The 18,427-nt window shown below is 41.1% G+C and overlaps 1 protein-coding gene across 5 annotated transcripts in view; it reads right to left on the bottom strand.

Annotated features, from left to right (window-relative positions):
• RAD54L2 (RAD54 like 2) overlaps window positions 1-17,028 on the bottom strand; it is a 50,668-nt gene extending 33,640 nt beyond the window's left edge. Inside the window, exons 1-2 of one of the 5 annotated variants that reach the window (XM_026857312.1) lie at window positions 16,141-17,028; window positions 13,908-14,114 (exon numbers count right to left, since the gene is read on the bottom strand). In XM_026857312.1, coding sequence (XP_026713113.1) covers window positions 13,908-14,058 — 151 coding nt within the window. In that variant the 5' untranslated portion in view covers window positions 14,059-14,114; window positions 16,141-17,028. Of the gene's footprint in view, window positions 1-73; window positions 844-2,658; window positions 2,783-13,907; window positions 14,115-14,525; window positions 14,612-16,140 lie in introns of those variants that run through there. The other 4 variants (XM_026857317.1, XM_026857313.1, XM_026857315.1 and 1 more) reach the window with 4 other exon arrangements.
• Window positions 17,029-18,427: the final 1,399 nt, after the last annotated feature.

Raw genomic sequence — 18,427 nt, 5'->3', positions numbered from 1 at the left:
GGGGTGGGGGGGTGGATGCCAGGGGGGGCAGGTTCTGGAACAAAAAACCACGAAAAAACAACCTGTGTCCTACCTGGAAATTGCTGAGACTCATCCAAGAGTAACATGCTGCTCAGTGCACTGAGGCAAGACCTCTGCCCACGACTCTGCCCCAACACTTGTTCAGTGTGGCCGCACGCTCTCAGCCCTTCTGCTATTCTTGTCTCAGGGTCTTCAGGACAAAAGTTTCCAGTCACTCCCGACAACTCGTTATCTCTGCCTGCAGCCCAGTGAGCACTAAATCCACGCTCACTGGCTGTTCAGTTCACAAGTGGGAAATGCTTCCTGATAAAACAGTCCAGGGTACAGGCAGGGAAACCTGCACTTAAGGTTTCTGAAAATAACTTTGGTAAATAGCTCCTAGCGCTTGAATCCACCCAGCCAGCGTGACGGGAATCAGTACGCATATATCCTCCCTGCACCCAGCCGAGACGGACCAGGGTCACTGTTATATAACTAGTTAAATATGCCTCGTGTTCAGCCTAAATAAAAATTGTCACTGCCTCCTCCCCTGCTTGGAGAGTCAAACAACACAGCCCTGCCTGAGGTAGCTGCTGCTCCCCTGGGGACCGATGCCTGGAGCTGTGCTGCCGGCCGGTTTGGCTTCGGTATGTGTTCCCAAACAGTGGGAGCAACCTCGGTTACGCCTGGGAAGAGTTTTACAAGAGAGAAGAGCAGCAGGGAGGGTGAGTGGGTGTGTACGGGGGAGGTCTCTCTCCTCTCTCTCGTCTTGAGTGGAGGAGCTGCACGCCGTCCAGATCGGATCGGATCCCATTCACTCAGCCCGTGATCCAGTTCAACTAGTGGCAGAGACCAAGACTGAGAATAAAATAAAAATCCTTACATAACCATTCAGGCTCTGGCGGGGCCCCGCACAAGGGGAATCCCAACAGACAACAAGGACGTTCAGAGCAGGAGACACACGGGACCATAATCCCACTTCCAAGTTTCACAGCACAAAAGAAAAGAGTGGAGGAATGTTGCAAAAAGAAGTACAGCCTTTTTGGCTTTGAAAACAGTCTTGGTATCTGAGATTTTATGAACTATTTGCATGATGCCTGCTATCTTCCAAGAAACCTGGACAACCAAGACTGAAACCTGAGCAATTCAACACGAGCTGGTAACCTGTTTGCACAATAACAGTTGAAAAAGCATCCTGTTCACTTCATTAAATCAGCAGCTGGTACAGCACTACTAGTCTATAGAAGGCATTCTGTGCAGCAAATGGAGTATGAATGAGATTTCCTGGTTTTTAGGAAACGACCTGTCAGAATTTGTGGAGTGCAAGCTTATTCTAAGCAAGCCTTCCTCCCATCATCCATCTGCATCAGAAGGACAGGTACAGGAGAGAATAAGTAAGTACAGAACAGATTAAGTACTTTAAAGCTGGTTGGGTGGTTGAACCCCTGAAGGGTAACCATCATGCCTAACCTCCCTCAGTGCTACAGAGACTTTCTCCATGCCCAATTCCCTTCACAGGCATACCCAATGGCCAGTAACAAACAGCAAACCTGGGCTGATAGACATGTAATTAAATCAGCTTACTTCTAGAGAGCATTTGTCCACATAATGAAGTCAGCTCTTTGCTTGAAACAACTGGTGAGTCAGGAAAACCAGGACAGGCACAAGAAGCCCGAAGCAGGCTGTGTCTGAACAGCCCTGGCACAGATCTGCATGACCTCAGGACAATGAGCTGCGCTTGTAACAGTAAAAGTTGATCTAAAGGTCTGCAAACACAGCTAGGGCAGAGGCCCGTTACCCTTTGTGTGACTCCAGCCATTTTTGCTAGACCTTTTATTTGAGAAGGTGGTAGAGCACAATGAATGTTTGCTACCATCAAAATATCCTCATTGCTTTAGGGTACATCACAACTTTAAAACAAACCCAAGGTGCTATTTTCATGATTAGAGCCACATAAATTTTACCAAAGTAAAAATGAACTGTACTAAAATTAAGAGACTTGGTAACAAGACAGCCTTTCACCTATGTCACAGATTCAAATAGCCTGGCTGGTACACAAGAACAACAGTGTTTATTAAGGGGGGAAAGAGGGACAAATATATTAAGAAAAGTACATAGCCGAGGATCTTGCAGCAGGCCTTATAAGGACTTTGTGGGGTTCGAATAAATAACCAAACATGACCTCAGCATCTGACCTAACTGATTTATGAAACTGGGAAGCAAGATTTAAAGACAAGTATTTGTGTATATACAACTGGGTAGTTTCCAAGGCATGCTTATTACAGCAATCAAGCATGAGAAAATGGAAGTTCAATACACCAGGGGAAACAGGCAACCTGTACCTGTCCTGCACACAGCAATAAAAAGGGAATTTCCTTCTTCACTTTAGGGTGTAAAATGCAAAGGAGTTTTTCTAGCTTTTCTACTCACAACAGCCTACTGTTGAGGCCATCACTGTTAACCATGATAAATACATATTCACACAGCCAAGAATTAGATCTGCCAGAAACAGTCAGTTTATAAAATGATCTCCTCATGGAAGGTAATCTTGTTATAGATAAGCCCATTTACTGAATAGCTTTTCTGTGAGGCCTGCCTTGCTATTAAAGAATGTTCTCCCTTCCCTACAGGGTCTGGAATCTTACCTAGCTGTCATACCTCACCTATCTCATGCTCAAACCACAAGCTCTTTACAACTGCATGACTGTGCTATACATCAGAAGATGCTTCTCAAGACACTGTTGTCACTTGAGAGGTTCCCTTGCAAACATCAGAGATTATCCTGTTAAAAAAAAAAAAAATCACTATAAATTTTGTATTTTCATAGAGTATCAAGATAAAGGCCCTTCACAGCATGGGTTTTATTCAACTGACAAGTGTTTTCAGCAGCAATGTCAGCAACCCTGAGCACTGTAAATTCATCAGGGTTAAAACTCACACACAAGCTCAACCAAAGTTTTTCAGGACAGTCTCCTCGGTATAATAAAGAACATTGGAGAAGGGGGGACAGAAATTAAAGTAAACTTAAGTGTTCAACTGTAAAGTTTCAACAAAATATCCCAAAACATTTCACAGGTGACTCTCCCTCCCCATCCTTTTAAGCCAGTAGCTCCTTCCCCATCCCCATGCCTATTCTCCACCTTGAGCCTGGTTCTCTCAATCCTCTGCTCCCCTTGCTGAGCTCTGCAGGCTGAGCAGCTCCGGGACTGCTCAACACTGACTGATCCAAGCCCACCAAGTGCAGCGCTGGTGAGAAGCACTGGATCCATGGCGTGTCACCATGCCCTCAGTCCCTGCAAGCCAGGGTGGTTCCCTTCTCTCCAGTGACTGCCCTCAGTGTTGTTCACCCTCCTCATCATCGCCCTGTAGTGCAGTCCCTTCCCCATCCCACAGCTTTCTCACAGGTGTGCTTCACATGCACCAGCTGCTTCTGCACACCCCACTGATCTCCAACAAGTAGAGAAGCTGCCTACAAATACGAATTGTAAGTTATCAAACACAAACTAGGCTTAACAGCCAAATTTCACTCTTGATTATCAGCTGCTAGTAGCACATACAAATATCATTAAGGCCTTTCCCTGTCCTGTTTTAGCAGCATGGAAAACACACAAGAATATCAGGTTTGAATTGGTTATTGTATAAGGTGGTGTTTACCAACCTAGAACTCCACAACACTATTTATTGGCAACTGAGTATAACTGGGCTTTGAGAATCACTTGCTTTTTAAACAAACACTGCACTGTAAATAAAAACTCTTTATGAGTAAGATCTAAACTAACCCTGGAAAAGCAGAGGAGTTTTTCCATTGACTTTAGTGAGTTTTGGACTGAACCATACAGCATAAAACTCGATCAATCTGGTTTTTATAATTGTATTTGTATTCATATAAATCTTGGTTTATTTTCTTTCCCACACTCATTTAAATCATAATTGAGGGGAAAGTTGTACATAATGTCACAAAATTCTAATCACACAAAATACAGGTAGTGATAAAACGTAGTGCCTTCTGCAAATGTTTTTCAGACTGTCACTGTGGCAAAACATACACTGCTTCAGACTTCAGTCCCAGGATTTCAAAGGTTGTTTAAATGTATTGAAGAAAACAAGCTGTTATTAGACAAGATGTAATGATTTGAAGTCAAAGGATTTATACCATAGATAATGATATTCCTATAACTTGCTACATTTCTGCTGCTGAAGATGACACAATGTATTTGTGCACCACAGAAGTAGTTTTGTACAAGTTTAATTTCATTCCAGTTTTCATCTACACACAAATTTGACATAAAACACAAGCTAAGAGTACACAAGTGCCATTTTGAAATTGCTTCTGATAGTTCAAGTATTTAAATATTTACATAGATGATTAACAAAGATGTTTTAATTACAAAATTGGTTTTGACAGAGATTTAAACTAGACGTTTCTGTTCACCTAGCCCAAAAAGATTTTCTTGTAGCTTTCTCCTGTCTCGTTCCTATTTGCATATTTGCAAGTGAAAATAATGTCTTCTGACTCCTACTTAGAATTTGAGATTCAGTCAGTGAACTACAAATTGAAGAAAATGTGAACAAGACATTTTCAATATCTGTAGTACAAACTAGTTTTATTAAAATAAAAAATGGGTATTGCATTGAAAAACTTTGATGCAAACAATGAGCCAGACAATTCTGAAAGTTTAGTGTTGCAGTTTTCTACAAAGCCCAAGCAGGAGATTAAAACAACAAGTAAAGCAAGTAACTGTGATGTGATATTGTGTTTTAATATCTGAAGAATACTTCTGATTTAATTAAAATAATTCCCCCTCCTTCCAAACTTGCTGCTGCTTCTTGGCAAAAAATGTTATAATTATACTTGTACAGCTACATGCACATTTTAATTAATCAGTCATTAAAACCAGCACAACAACCGATAAATTAAGGAAAAATTAAAACAAGGACCCCTTGCATAGTTTAAATTCAAGTGCAAAACAGATAGATGTTTCATCTAGTATATTTGAAAATAAAAGGGGTGCTGCCTAAAACACAAAGCAGAGGATTTTCACTTTGGCTTCATCACGCGACCTTGGCAAAGTCACTTTGCCACTCCTTACCTGTTCAAGAAGGAAAATACCACATTACAAATTACTAATTAGTTTCCTTGTGATTTCATCATGGTTTCAGAAGTTGCAGATGATGGCCTAGCTATTAGCAATGACTAGGTGTGTTACAAAGCTGATTACCAAAAACATACATGGGAAAAAAGGTACCAAACGTGATAGAGAAGTAAGTGGGACTGTCCTTCGTTAAGAGATTCTCTGGCTGCTTTGTGAAAAGAGAAAAGCAAGTTTTTGACGAATAATGCACAACCCCCGTATCCTGCAAAGCCTATCAGAAAAGTAGGCAGAAACAAGATACTTCTCTCCATGAAAGACTTGGAGCAATCCTTTGTTCAGCTAATAACCGCTCGCTCACTGACCCTGCTCCCCGTGCATTCATGCTACTCTCACGTTTGTGGCAGCTTTAAGAAAAGAGAGCATGTAGGTACAGGTAAAAAAACATTTGAAAAAAATCCATATACATATATATAGGAAATGCAGAGCCACGGACGTGGGCTGTTCTTGAACCACATAGAAGGATTTCTATTTTGTATTCCATCATACGCAATAGATCAAAAGGAAGGAGGAAGAAAAGAGGAAAAAACCCGCAGCTAGTTATAATACCACATCATTTCACGAGATCAGCCAGTCCCTGTGCCCAGTCAGAGGATCTGAAGGAAGCAGAGCTCTGGCGTCATCACCTCCTTTTAAAGAAGTAAAGCATGTCATTACTCCAGGTTATATAACACTTAGACTATGCCAGACTTTGTGCCACCCTCTCAGAAAGGAAGCTGCTGTCAGAGAGCCTGGCAGGGGGGCAGAGGAGTCACGAACGTCTTCATTCACAGCTTCCCCCTGCTTAGGATAAGCAGAGACTGGGAACAAGTCCGCACTTTAGGAAAGAGCAGGCAGACAGCGAAAAGCTCAGGGACTGACCTGCAACATCGTCAGTCTGTAACTCCCTGCAAAGGGGGCTGGGGGGACAGCACTCATCAGGATCTCATCCTTCCTTCCCACAGCAGCGTCAAGCCACACCTCACCCTGCTGAGAATAACCTAGTTCACAGGGTTAGTTAAAATGCTGGAATCAGTCAATAAAACCCCCACAAACCCCAGGCGCCACTCCTCCCACACTCTTCTCCATGCCTGTTACCTTCTATTCCTCCCAGATTTATGGGCAAACAGCATGTAGGTAAGGGACTTTCACCTGCCTCTATCACCCTCTGACAACCAAATCTGCCCCAACACAAACAAAATGCGCCCGGCAAGGCAATCTGCAGCTCCGGGTTCAGCAGAAAGGGAGCTAACAAAGCGTACAGTACTGGCTGTTCCCAGCAAAGCACCCAAGAGGATTTTTTTTTTTTTTCATGTCACCATTTAGCAAGTCCAGTAAAAAGCCACTTCAAGGGAGCTGGGTGCCTGCCGTGGGGTCTGCATGGGCATTAGCTGCTCCCATAAAATGTGCTGGGTACACAGACACTAACTAGCTGGTCAGGTCCAAACCCCTCAGACTGCACACGGAAACACCATTTGTTCTGAAAGACACCCTGTACTACAGGGAAACCGCCAGAATAAAAAATAATGGGTAAAATATGCAGCCTTCTGTAATGGAGCAAAGTTCCCAGAGAAATCAGCGGAGCTTTTGCCTAAATGAGAGGCAAATCCTCCTCCCTACAATTTCAAAGTAACTTTTCTGCATTACTCAGTAATCAGGATTGCTAAAACTACAAATGCTAGTATCCTGTCTCTTTTCACCTTTGATACTAACTATATGTTCTGCATTTTATTCAGCTGGATTGTGGAAACAGCCAGCCAGCTCCTAACTTGCTGGGTCTTAGGAAACCAACACAAGTCTCAAATGTAAGATTTGCGGAGGCAGAGAACGCATGCTTAACAGACACAAAGCAACTTTGGAGATGTTCTTATCGCTTTCAGGAACTGAGAAAAAAATAAAAACCCCTCAACTTCTTCATTATAGAAAGTCACCTGAGAAACGCATCCAATATCTGCAGTTATACACACGCTTGCTGAGTTATCCACAACCAGCTGACTTGAGGTTGAGCCCCACAGTCTGCACCCATACAATAAAGCATATATAAACACTGATCCATAAGGATCATTTTCAAAGGTAATGCAGTTTCTCATATCAATTTGATAAAGTTTAAACACACGCCAATATGCAGGATATTAATTAACAAGTAAATTCTTTCACATGTAGTGATTACTTTTGTACTTACAGATACCACACACACCATCCTCTTTGCATACAATTATTGGCTTGGAAGACAGTCTATGAAAAGTCACTACAAATATTAAAATCTACCTGGTTGTTCAAGAAGAGCAAAGTGCACAGTGGTACATGGAACTTCAGGTTTGGCTTCCCAGGCTTACAAAGATCAGGGCCATTGTGGAAGCAACAAACTTACTGCTGAGAAGAGGTTTACTTCCCCAGAATATGCCCTTCTAGCTTCTTTAGAAATAGTACTGGTGGACTCTAGAGGGAGCTGCATCAAGCCACAAGTAACCAAAATAAAAGCAGCAAGGTACAAAGTCCATCAAGAAGGAAAAAATGGAAATACCACCACTCTTCCCTTCCCCCCCAAGAAATCCACCTTGCGCTCTGCAAACAGTAACTTGCAGATTAAACTACAGGATTATTACTTACTGACACACTCACATATAAAATATAGCAGAGTTTAAAATTAAAGGAATCCTCATGATCGTCTTCAGTGCTTTTCTAGATTTAGGTTAAGTCCTGATTTTTATTTCTTTCTTCACCTCTTCCTCCAACTCATCCACTTTCAGCCAACAAAAAGAGCCTCCTCTCCACTCCAAGCTTACTCCAACAGGCCTGCACCTTTCTTTAGCCCCTACCACCAGCCTTCAGCTAAACAAGGACAACAGATCAAAGCACATGTTATCACCAGCCTGAGGTAGCAAGCAAGAAGCAATCCAGTCCACTGTGCCCATGTACTGCAGCATCTCATTAGAGGGTTCCTCAAAGAGCAGCTATAGTCTCTGAGGCTGCCTCGACCTTGGGATGCCCATCTACCCTCATTACCACCTGAAGACACAGCTGTGAAAAGCTGCTTTCTAAAAGGAGTTGAGAGATTAAAGAAATAAGTATATATTTGCTCATCCTCTTCTTAAGGAATGTGTTTTGTTTTCTAGTAGATAGGGAGGACAACTTAAAACCAGCGCTTCCCTGGGAGAAAATGATGTCCAGTGTGGTCAAAAGTAGAAGGCAAAAAGATTTCATGTTGCTGGAACTAATCTCCATTTACTAATACAAGCAGGACGATCCAATTCAAGTAAACAGTGCAGGTAAATTACTTTCTAACAGTAGCTTCCTTCTTTTTTTTTTTTTTTTTTTTTTTTTTTTTTTTTTTTTTTTAATCTGGATATAAAACGATGTAGAATAAGATCATTTATCAGGGTATATTAATTCAGGAGACTGTCTTCCCCTGCTTCTCAGTTTCACACAGGTGAGTATAACGTGACCTAATTTATAAAGAATAACTTCAGATGAAAAGCAAAAACTCATGTATACGAGCAGGAGGAGCCTGCAAAATGAGCAGATTTATACCAAAGACTTTCCTCTCTTCCCTTGTAAGGATAGAAATTTGCTCTATTCCCAATTCCACACATCCAGCTGGGGACTCCCACACACCCCCCACAGCTTTGTTTTGTTCCAGTACTTTGTTAGGGAGAAGAAAAGATGGAACAAGTTTGGGGTGGGAAGCACATGAATAACACAATTTCCCAAAATGAGCAGCAGCTCCATGCACCTCAAAGATGCATTCATGTAGCATTCAAAAAATCCCACATTTCTGCATGACTTTAAAAACAGATTTCCAAAACAATTTCAGTTTTAATAACTCTGGGTGCTAATGAACTTTCTAGTAAGTATGGTGTTAACTACTGATTTTCCCCATCAGGTTAGACAAAGAAATTATCCAGGCAGATACAAATCAATTTTGCTTTCAATGTAATTGCACCCCTTGCTGCATGCACCATGATGATTGAGCTACAAAGAGCAACAAAGGAACATCACATTAAACAAAATCCATTCTTTCTATAATTTCATGCCAGCATTTTTATCTCCAACCACCAAGTGAAAATCGTACACAAAGCTGATGTAGCAGTACACATTTAAATAAACAGGCTTTCCTCTAGCAAGAGTTCAAGGAAAGCAAAGATTTTTTCAAACCTGAATTGGCAGTAGTTATCATCTGAAGCCAAGTACTCCTGCCTTAGTATCTTGGGACACTCAAAACTGTGAGTTCCAAGTGGCATGCTCAAGTTCAAAGAACAGCCATTGAAATACATTCTGGATCATGCTCCAGAGACAAGAGGGAACTCTGAATCTGTCATGATACTATCAAATGTTGTAGGGATGAGCAGAGTTATAAGAAGCTAGGGTGAGGAAAAGGGTCTCTCTTTCCCCTCACTAAGCTCTTGTGCCAATCTTTCAGAGGTTATGAGACTTGGCCATGGTGCCTTTACCCTACCGCAGTGCAAAAGAGCACAGGCACCTGCACATCCTCCACACTCCTGGGACTTGCGATTCTGTACCACCAAACACAGCTGTGCTCCTCATTCACTCCTCTTTAAGGGTCCACATGTCCATAGAAACCCCACTCAAAGCAGTTTTGTTTTGCTCCAGCACTTTATCAGGGAGGAGGAGGTACAGTATGAGTCTGAGATGAGAAGAGGGAACACAAACTGCCTCCACCTTCTCCTGTTCTCCACTAGTCAAACAGATGCCACAGAGCTATCACGCCCAGCCCTGACAAAAGAAAGAGGGGATGGGAAAGAAGAAAACAGGCAAAGTGGACAACACAGGGCAGAATACAGGGCCAATTGTGTGGAGATTGTCGTATCAGAACAGTAGCATCTAATATGTTACTATTTGGTGTTGCCTGGTATATCTGTACATTAAGTACTGCAGTACTACCATGATACTGGAAAACAGTCCATGGCTATACTCCAGAAGTTCTGATTCTAATCTCTGTCTCCTGTACCACACACCCTGTAATGCAAACACAACTAGTACCCTTTGAGAACAGTGTCTGAACACCTGTGCTCATTAAGGCATCTTTCAGAAAACTGAAACAACCAGCTCTCTACATTTTACCCCTGAACTACACTTAAAAAAAAAGTGTTTAACCCATGTACTCAGAGGTAAGAAAACAAGCAACTTACCATCACTATTAATAGCAGAATTACAGCTATATGTATGAGTAAGAGATAATTAATTCCAGAGACTTCAATCAGAATAATCCAAAGACATTCAGAAAGTAGAAAAACAGAGCACTACAGTGGGATTCGTTCAAACACTCAACAGCTTTCCTCGGGAAAGCTCTGAGGTATGAACACTCCCCGCATTTGAAATGATCTCTAAAATCCATACTGGAGGTTTGTTTCCTCTTTGCTCAAATTAGCTTTTATTCCTACAGAGTTCTACACAGCCCTGAGCAACTACCAGGATCAGAGAAAAAGTGCAGGGCTTGAAACAGCCCTTTATCTCTACAGTCATCAGTACATCACATTTCTAGTGAAAAGGATTTAGGGAGTTAACGAAAAAAGTTCTTAGCAGTCACGCACCGATATCACAAAATCAAACATGATAAAACAAGCGCTGCTACCCACAAGTGATGAGAAAACAGATGCAGTGGGCAGGAATGACAAGGCTGAAAAAGCAGTGGAAGTCTCCAGCTAGGATTGAAGCATGCTGATAGGATGGGTGTGCAGTCTGGCAGCCACTGGGAAGGGGTTATAAGTGTCAGGGTAGGTATGTCCTGGAAAAAGTGCTCTAGAAAAAAAGAATAAAGCTATAAGTCCTCCTACACATGATGCTAAGGTTCATTAACTGACCACCACTGAAGAAATGTACAAAGGATGTAAGCTATGTGGTTATTAACTCTCACTTTCTCAGAAATTTTCAGAAATACTCAGAAAATTAGCCTTCTGTGCTGTTTTTCTTCCTTGAGGACAGGGGGAGAATGTTTAAGAGCTGCTTTGATCAAGACTTAAAGTTTGTACCATAAAGGTCCAAACTAAACTCTAGACCATCTGTGGGACAGCCTACACTAAATGCAAACAAAACTTTGAGCAGAGATGAGAAAAACTGCACCAGTACTGAAGATAGCACTCAATTACCAGAATGTAAAAAGAACTCCAAGAAAATTCTGAAACTGAAACCACCAAAAGTATTAATTCCATATACAACATATATCAAAAAGACAAGAAAAGGTTAAACATGCAAAATACAAGTCACTGCTAAGTCTGAGACTATACTATCCACCAACAGGTGTGGATAACATTACATTAATCCTGGAAGGTTCTTAAGTCATTTGAGTCACCATTAAAACACGAAAAACTTACGTTCCTAAAACAAAGCCACTATTTTGCAAGCCAGAGTAAAAATATTACATTTAATATTTGTTATAATCACTATTATTTAAAACAAGTTATCAGTTTCAGTTTGGACAAAACGTTATGTGCAGCCTGTCACTCTTCCAAGGAAATAACTGTGAAAGATTAATAATCTTCTAAATCTTGCAGTGCTAGAAATATGCAGGAGCCCATCTACAAGTGAAGGATTCTCCGAGGATCCCCAATGGAACATCTACAGCACAACCACAATACCAGGAGGGGAGGAGAACAGCATAGCTGGGAACAGGGAGAACAAAGTTTTAATAGAAATTATTAAAATCAAGCTTTCAAAAAGCTTCATTGTATAAATATTAGAGCACTTCCTTCTTGTGCATAAAAGTAACTGTCTGTTCCCTAAGACAGTTTTTATGAATGAGGGTCATCCACAAAGAGACAGGACTATAAACATCAAATAGACAAAATAAAACCATCCTCTTAATTCTGAAGTAAGCTGTATTTCATAGGTCAAATAGCAGGAGACTGGTTTTATATTAGATCTAAGGTAATATAGATGTCAAATAACATTTCTCAGGCAATATGTAGCTGTGAAGAGATATCAAGAAAAGCAGAGTGAACACCTCCACAGAAAACAATTATACAGCTAAGAACACAGAAGGCATCCTGATATCCTGGCAGACAGGTTTAAAGCTGAAGCAATCTGAAACCTCAGAGACAATCTAGCTTTGCTCAGATTGTGTGAGAGCTTTCCTGTACCTAATGAACAACTATAAAGATGTTTTATGTTAGTTATAGGTAAATTGCCTTTTTTACTCTCCCTTATTACTTCCCAATTTGTTAAAACTTATTTTTAATTAGTCACTAAAATGCAAAATATAAACATGCTTCTAGTGTTTTAAGATAATAAACAGCTGTCATTAATGGTCAGTGATGTTCTGATATACATACATTAATTATGTCTGTGTTGGAAAAAATAATCAATTATGATCAAACAATTATAAGTATTCAGACACAATACTATAGATGAAGATGATAAAATACACAGGTCTATGATAAAATAAACATGGGGAGTGACCCACTGGGACATAACATACTGTCACTCCTCTCTGCTAATAAATGTTCGTCTACAGCATCACACTTCCTATTCCTCTGCTGGGTGCAGGTTCCCATGAACAAAGTAACAAAGTCACAGCCAGTCTCTTCGAGACAAAGTAATCTGTGGCCCTGTATCTCTTCTCTCCTGGGAATTCCCTTGCTTCTTACCTTAACTAACACTTTCATTTCTCCTGCTTTCTTATTAGGAAAAGCCATCATGTGAATAAAAACCAAGGAATTAAATGCATTTTTGTAAACATTTGTAAGAATTTAAAATCAAAACAACAGTGTCTTCAGGTAGCATGTGGCTGAAATAATATAAAAACAAAGCAAAAACCAACACTTAAGGACAACAACACACTTTGAAAACAAAAATACTTTAGTAACTCGAAGATGACAGAAGTATCTGTCTTTTAACACATTCTACGCTAAGAAAAGGAAGACTATTTTCAGTAGGTTTATGTAGGTGCATTCAAAAATTTGCACATCCTTGGAAATTATTAAAAATATCACAATTTTAAAGGAAGCAAATACAGCATCCCCTTAGGCTGAGACTGTAGTTTTATGATACAAGGAGTTTGGTGGAGATTACAGCACAGGGAATTCCCACCTAAGCCATGAACTCCTGTCTATGTGTCCTAGAGCATCAGCTCTTCTGCTGGATCAACAAACATATTTCTAGAATTATGCCATGAACCGGAACAGTTACCTAATCTTGCTCAAATGTAACCTGCAAGCACTGGTCCACAAACACCTGTATTACTCCTAACTGAAGAGGAGAGTGGGGCAGTTAGAACTAGGTGAGAATAAAAGGTAACAACTTAGTGAGCACTGTCACTTTTCATATTGTAAAGCAAACAAACAAACAAAAATAAACCCAACCTGTATACTGTGAGAAAAAAACCTTTTCCAGTTGTTAAAGATTATTATTGTAGTAATTGCCCATAATATCCATTAAATTGTTTACCTATGGGCAAGCCAGTGCTGTAAATATATTTAATTTCACTGAATCCTTTTAATAATGTAAGTAATTGTAAATTGATTTTCTTACTTCTTTATATAATTGCTTCCCCAGAATCTGTAGCTATTTTAAAAATTCTATCCTACTTACAATTTATGCTTATGGCTTGTTTTCACTACGGGAAATTTTTTTGGCCAGGAATCCAAATTTAACCTAGATTAAATCCCTATTTCAGCTAAACACCCACATAAGCACATCTCCCTACCAAGTGCTGGACAAATCCTAACCCTTATGCTACCTACCAAGGTGTCACTCACCAAAATTAGTAACGCCAGTTTCGTGTAACAAATATATGCACAGATTCATAACCCATTCACTTACCACTCTCATCAAGTAGGTCCTCCTCGTCATCCCCATCGTTGTCCTCCTCCATCGCCTCCTCCTCATCTTCCTCCTCCTCCTCTTCCATATCCTCCTGCTCCAAGTCCGGGTCCAGGTCCGGATCACTCCCTGAGATTGACTCGTCTGACATGATTCCCAGTGGTGCTCCTTGTGCATTACCTGCTCATGTTCTACCGTGAGGCAGCCCTGCAAGAAAAGAAGAGAGGTACATAATGAGCCCAGTAAATACCAATCGTTGAGTCTCAAGGCTCAAAATCATAGCAGGATTACTGCATATAAAAACAAAAATCTGCCATCAGTCTTTTAAATAACAGTTATATCAGACTGCACAAAATCCCGTGTAGAAAATGGATGCCATAAGCAATGTATCATGATGATATAGGTCCAGCATTGTAGAATCAATATATTAACTAATCATTCAAAAATCCACCTCTTTCTTGGTATCCTAGACATGTATACAGCAGAAAGATTCCTAGTATCAATGTCTGATTATATGAAGATGCAAAAATAAATGAATGATGTGAACAATTTCATAACACTACCATCCAGACATGAAGCATAGAAAAAAGGATCAGACTCAGAATCCCATATGGATACCTGTTACCCTGATCCCTGAGCACTGCAAACACCATCGCAGTATGCAGACCGTGGGCTGCAGACAGACACCACCCTCCTGACTTAGCTGTACCCACTGCGAAGGTCACCCAGCACTCATCACAGCCTGTCTGAAGTCTCCGTTCCAACCAACAGAACAGAGACAGCCTTACCTTAATAACAGTACAGACAGAAGACAACAAAGATCCAGTTTTTAAAGGTTGTATGTCCCTTTGTAAAGCAGGGTAAGAAAAAAGTAAACACAAAGGAAGGATGGATCAGAGAGAATTTGCATTTCCTTTCTCTAAAGGACAAGAACCAGAGCTGGCTGTGTATAACTCCTCTGTTACATTACTCCAGTGCACCACAGCAGAAATCACGGCACAAAACAAATCTAAGGCCTAAAGAGAGGGCCAGGACAATCACAAAATCACAAGTTTTGTTGTTCAGATCATGCACTGTCACTTCTGGACGGTCCTGGCTACTCCTGGGTACTCTCCTACACGAAGAATTATCATAAAGTTGCTGTGTAAGATGGATGAAAAGAAAGAAACATAACCAAGAAAGGACAATAAAGAAGGCATCTTGATCTTAAGGAACATAAACCAAAGGATGTGTTCAAAAAAATCAAGCCTCAGAAGAATTACTACCCACACATTCCCCAGAAAGCTTTAAAGAAAGATGAGGGAAACATTTCCTAGTCACTCATTTTCCACTGCCCCCTGCTTACACCACATTTCCAGTGTAAACTATGAAGTGCTTGAGAACTAATCAACCACTTTAAAAACAAACAAACAACTTCTAAGCAGATAAGGCAGCATACATATCTACACTTTAAGAAACAGAAAAATTACTGCTGAAACACAGCTGAAAATGAAACTAGATGAGCTCAGAAACTTGAAGGTTAAAGGCACAACTCAAGCCCCCTGTAGCAGGGTTGAAAATCTAACTGTCAAGTATGCTGAATTATTTCAGCTGAAGTCATCAGTTCCTACTTTCCCTCTCTCAGCTCCTCAATAACACTGAAGAGTGTCTGAAAGAAAATAAACACAAGGGAAGAACAGGCTTTGAGGAGATTGGTATTGGAATAGGAAGCCTTTCACCACTAGGTCCCAGGGAGCACTTTACCACCAGGCAGAGACAACTGAAGTCACTACACTATTACACGTCACACAAATTAAGTTGGCTTAGTAAAGCAGATGGTAGAAAAGGCCAAAATCTAAATTAGCTCAAGTGGAACTGTGCCAGTTTGCACAAGCCAAAGACATTCATACAGCTTCTGTGGTCTGCTGGTAGGCAGGTACTATGTCCTGTTGCTGTCAGCCTGCTGCAAATCGGTGACCCACGGGCACTGCAAGGTCTGGGACTGCTTACTTTCTGATGTCTGGTGACTTCTGTCAGGGACTGCAGACACAAAGTCATCTATTATCAGAAGGTTTTCTTAACAAATGCTATGCTAAAGCCTATGTGTATTTCAAAACAGTGGCTTATTTTTACTTTTAAATAGCAACAATGTTCCCTTCCAGCTGATACTCAGCCCTAAGGAAAACAAACATTGTTTTACTCTTTACAGGTTGTACTCAAACCTGTGACCATAAAGTCATATGTGTTTCCTTACCTTTCAGGAGGAGATGGTCAGCAGTGTTACCTTTGTGGATCTGTGCTGGTCACTTGGGATTTCAAGGGGATTTATTTATTTCTGTGTTGTCCATACTGTGCTATAAAGCATTTCTCATGCTATCTGCTGGAAACTATATCAACAGAAGCATATAAAAAATTTCCATGTTTTACTATCCCAGCAAACTAGGCATCATCAACAACAACAAAAGAATACAAACACAACTAAAAAGGCAGGAATTAATTCTCATCTACAAACGGGAAAAGCAGAAGTTTTGTAATGCCACAAAATGCTCCAGGTCAAAGAATGACACATGATACGGTTTCTCCCATCAGCATCCTCCTGTGTGTCATCTCTCATGTTTCATCATTCGTTGCAGAACCTTAAAAAAACCCCCAACCAACCCACAGAATACTTTCTGAAAATTAAAGGAAAGGATATGGATCCTTGTATTTCTATAAATAAAATAAAATCCAGTGGAGAGCAGATGTCTCTCAGACTAGAGTACAAAAGGGCTCAATTCTAAGCTTTATTTTTGTTTAGCAGTAAGTACATGTTCTTTATAAGCTAACTCTTGACACTCGTTCAGCAGCCCCAGCCATATGCAGGAGAGTTCAACAGAAGCTTTTGAAAAGACTTAATTAAATCTTGCAGAAGCTGGGTGAAACAAAGATGGTTAACTCCTCTATGTCTATTATCATGCTGCTGTCTGTCTTCCTCTCTCCCATCCTCCTCTTCAGCTCTGGCAGCTCCTCTCCATTGTGTAAGCCCGGGGTCTCGGGAGGGCTCCCACCCTGCCTGGTGGCACCGGGAGCCTGCAGCAGGGACACGGCACACAGGCAGGTAGGCATTACACAGCCGCAAGACTGCCCTCGTTTCTCACACCGATCTGACCCAGTTTGGAGCCTTCCACCAAGGGGAATTACACAACAGGGCCAGATTGTAGCTGTCGCTACTGTTTTATGGCCGAGTTATTCCAACCTGCCCCATCTCTTGCCTTTGCACACACAGGTGCACCGTACTCAACGTTTAATCACTGTAGGAAGGGCACTTTGCGAGTTAAACAGATTACATTCAACTAATCAAAGTTACTGTTTGTCTGGACTTTCTGGCTGTCCCACATTATATCAACCCGCGAGCCTCCTGCTCTGCCACAAAAGAAGCTGCACCCCAAGCTGTATGCCATAAGGAGGGTTACCAGCACCAAGAGACACAAACCAAACCTGCTACACCACCGTTTACAACAGAAAGTCAGAAGTCCATACAGTACCATGCCCAATTCAGCAGGTGGTGAGGCCACTGAGAAAAATGGGGTGAGGTATCAGGTGAACACATTTTGAAAAATTCCTCTTGCTTACTCAGGGAGGAGAAAAGAGCTGTCATGTTTATCCTACCCAGGAAGTTAAACCCTGCAATCAACTGCACATCAAATTAACATCCAAGACAGCTTCTCTCATGTATTATGTCCTGTCTTTCAACAAAGATAAAAATAGTTCTGAAGTTTTTTGGGCTTTGCTTTTTTAAGGTAGAACATTTCAGATAGTAAGTAAATGCCATGTGGTGATGACTGCCTCCTCCTCAGCCTGCACAGAAAAGAGACTCAGTTCTGGATGAGAAAAACTTCAAGGGCTTGCAAATTTGGACACGTTTCTATTGTCCTCGTGTTTTTCTTTCACTCCACAAAGGTTTAAAATCACCATTTATTTCTTATGTATGAAGTTGAGAGAAAAATGTGAAAGCGAACTTCTTCCCCTCCAAAGTGATAGTTTTTTACCACAGGGTCATGCACGCCATGAGCCAAACTATTAAGTGCAACAGCAGCATCATGGGATGTGGTGACTTCGCCCATTTCTGTACAAAATCATCACTTTCATCAAAGGACTCATCAGCACTATAAAAACTAAACTATTATTTAATTAACTATTACAAATACAAACAAGTAAAAAGGAAGGATGCAGGACAGGGCAGACTGAAGTCCTTCCCCACCTGAGCAAGGAGGAGCAGGATTCCCCTGTACCTCCAGGAAGTCACAGAAGCCAAAGTGGCTTTACAGAAACTCTTTTTCTGTTACGACACAAGTGATCTAGGCACAGGACATGCTCATTCCTGAGTATACACCCATCCCATACAAATCCCCTCGGAAAGGGCAGGTTTAACACTAATGCTACTATGGTGCTCAATAGTAAAGAGGATTCCATCACCTCCCCAGCCTCCAGCCAAGCCCAATATCTGGGACTCATCAAGATTTGTCCCTTAAAGCTTGTTTTGTAACCAAGACTTCACATTG

The sequence above is a fragment of the Athene cunicularia genome (genome assembly GCF_003259725.1).
Source record: "Athene cunicularia isolate RWA chromosome 12 unlocalized genomic scaffold, athCun1 chr12_part1, whole genome shotgun sequence".
Classification (NCBI taxonomy): Eukaryota; Metazoa; Chordata; class Aves; order Strigiformes; family Strigidae; genus Athene; species Athene cunicularia.
Note: the sequence above shows the minus strand (reverse complement) of the source record. Positions and strands in the feature narration are given on the sequence as shown.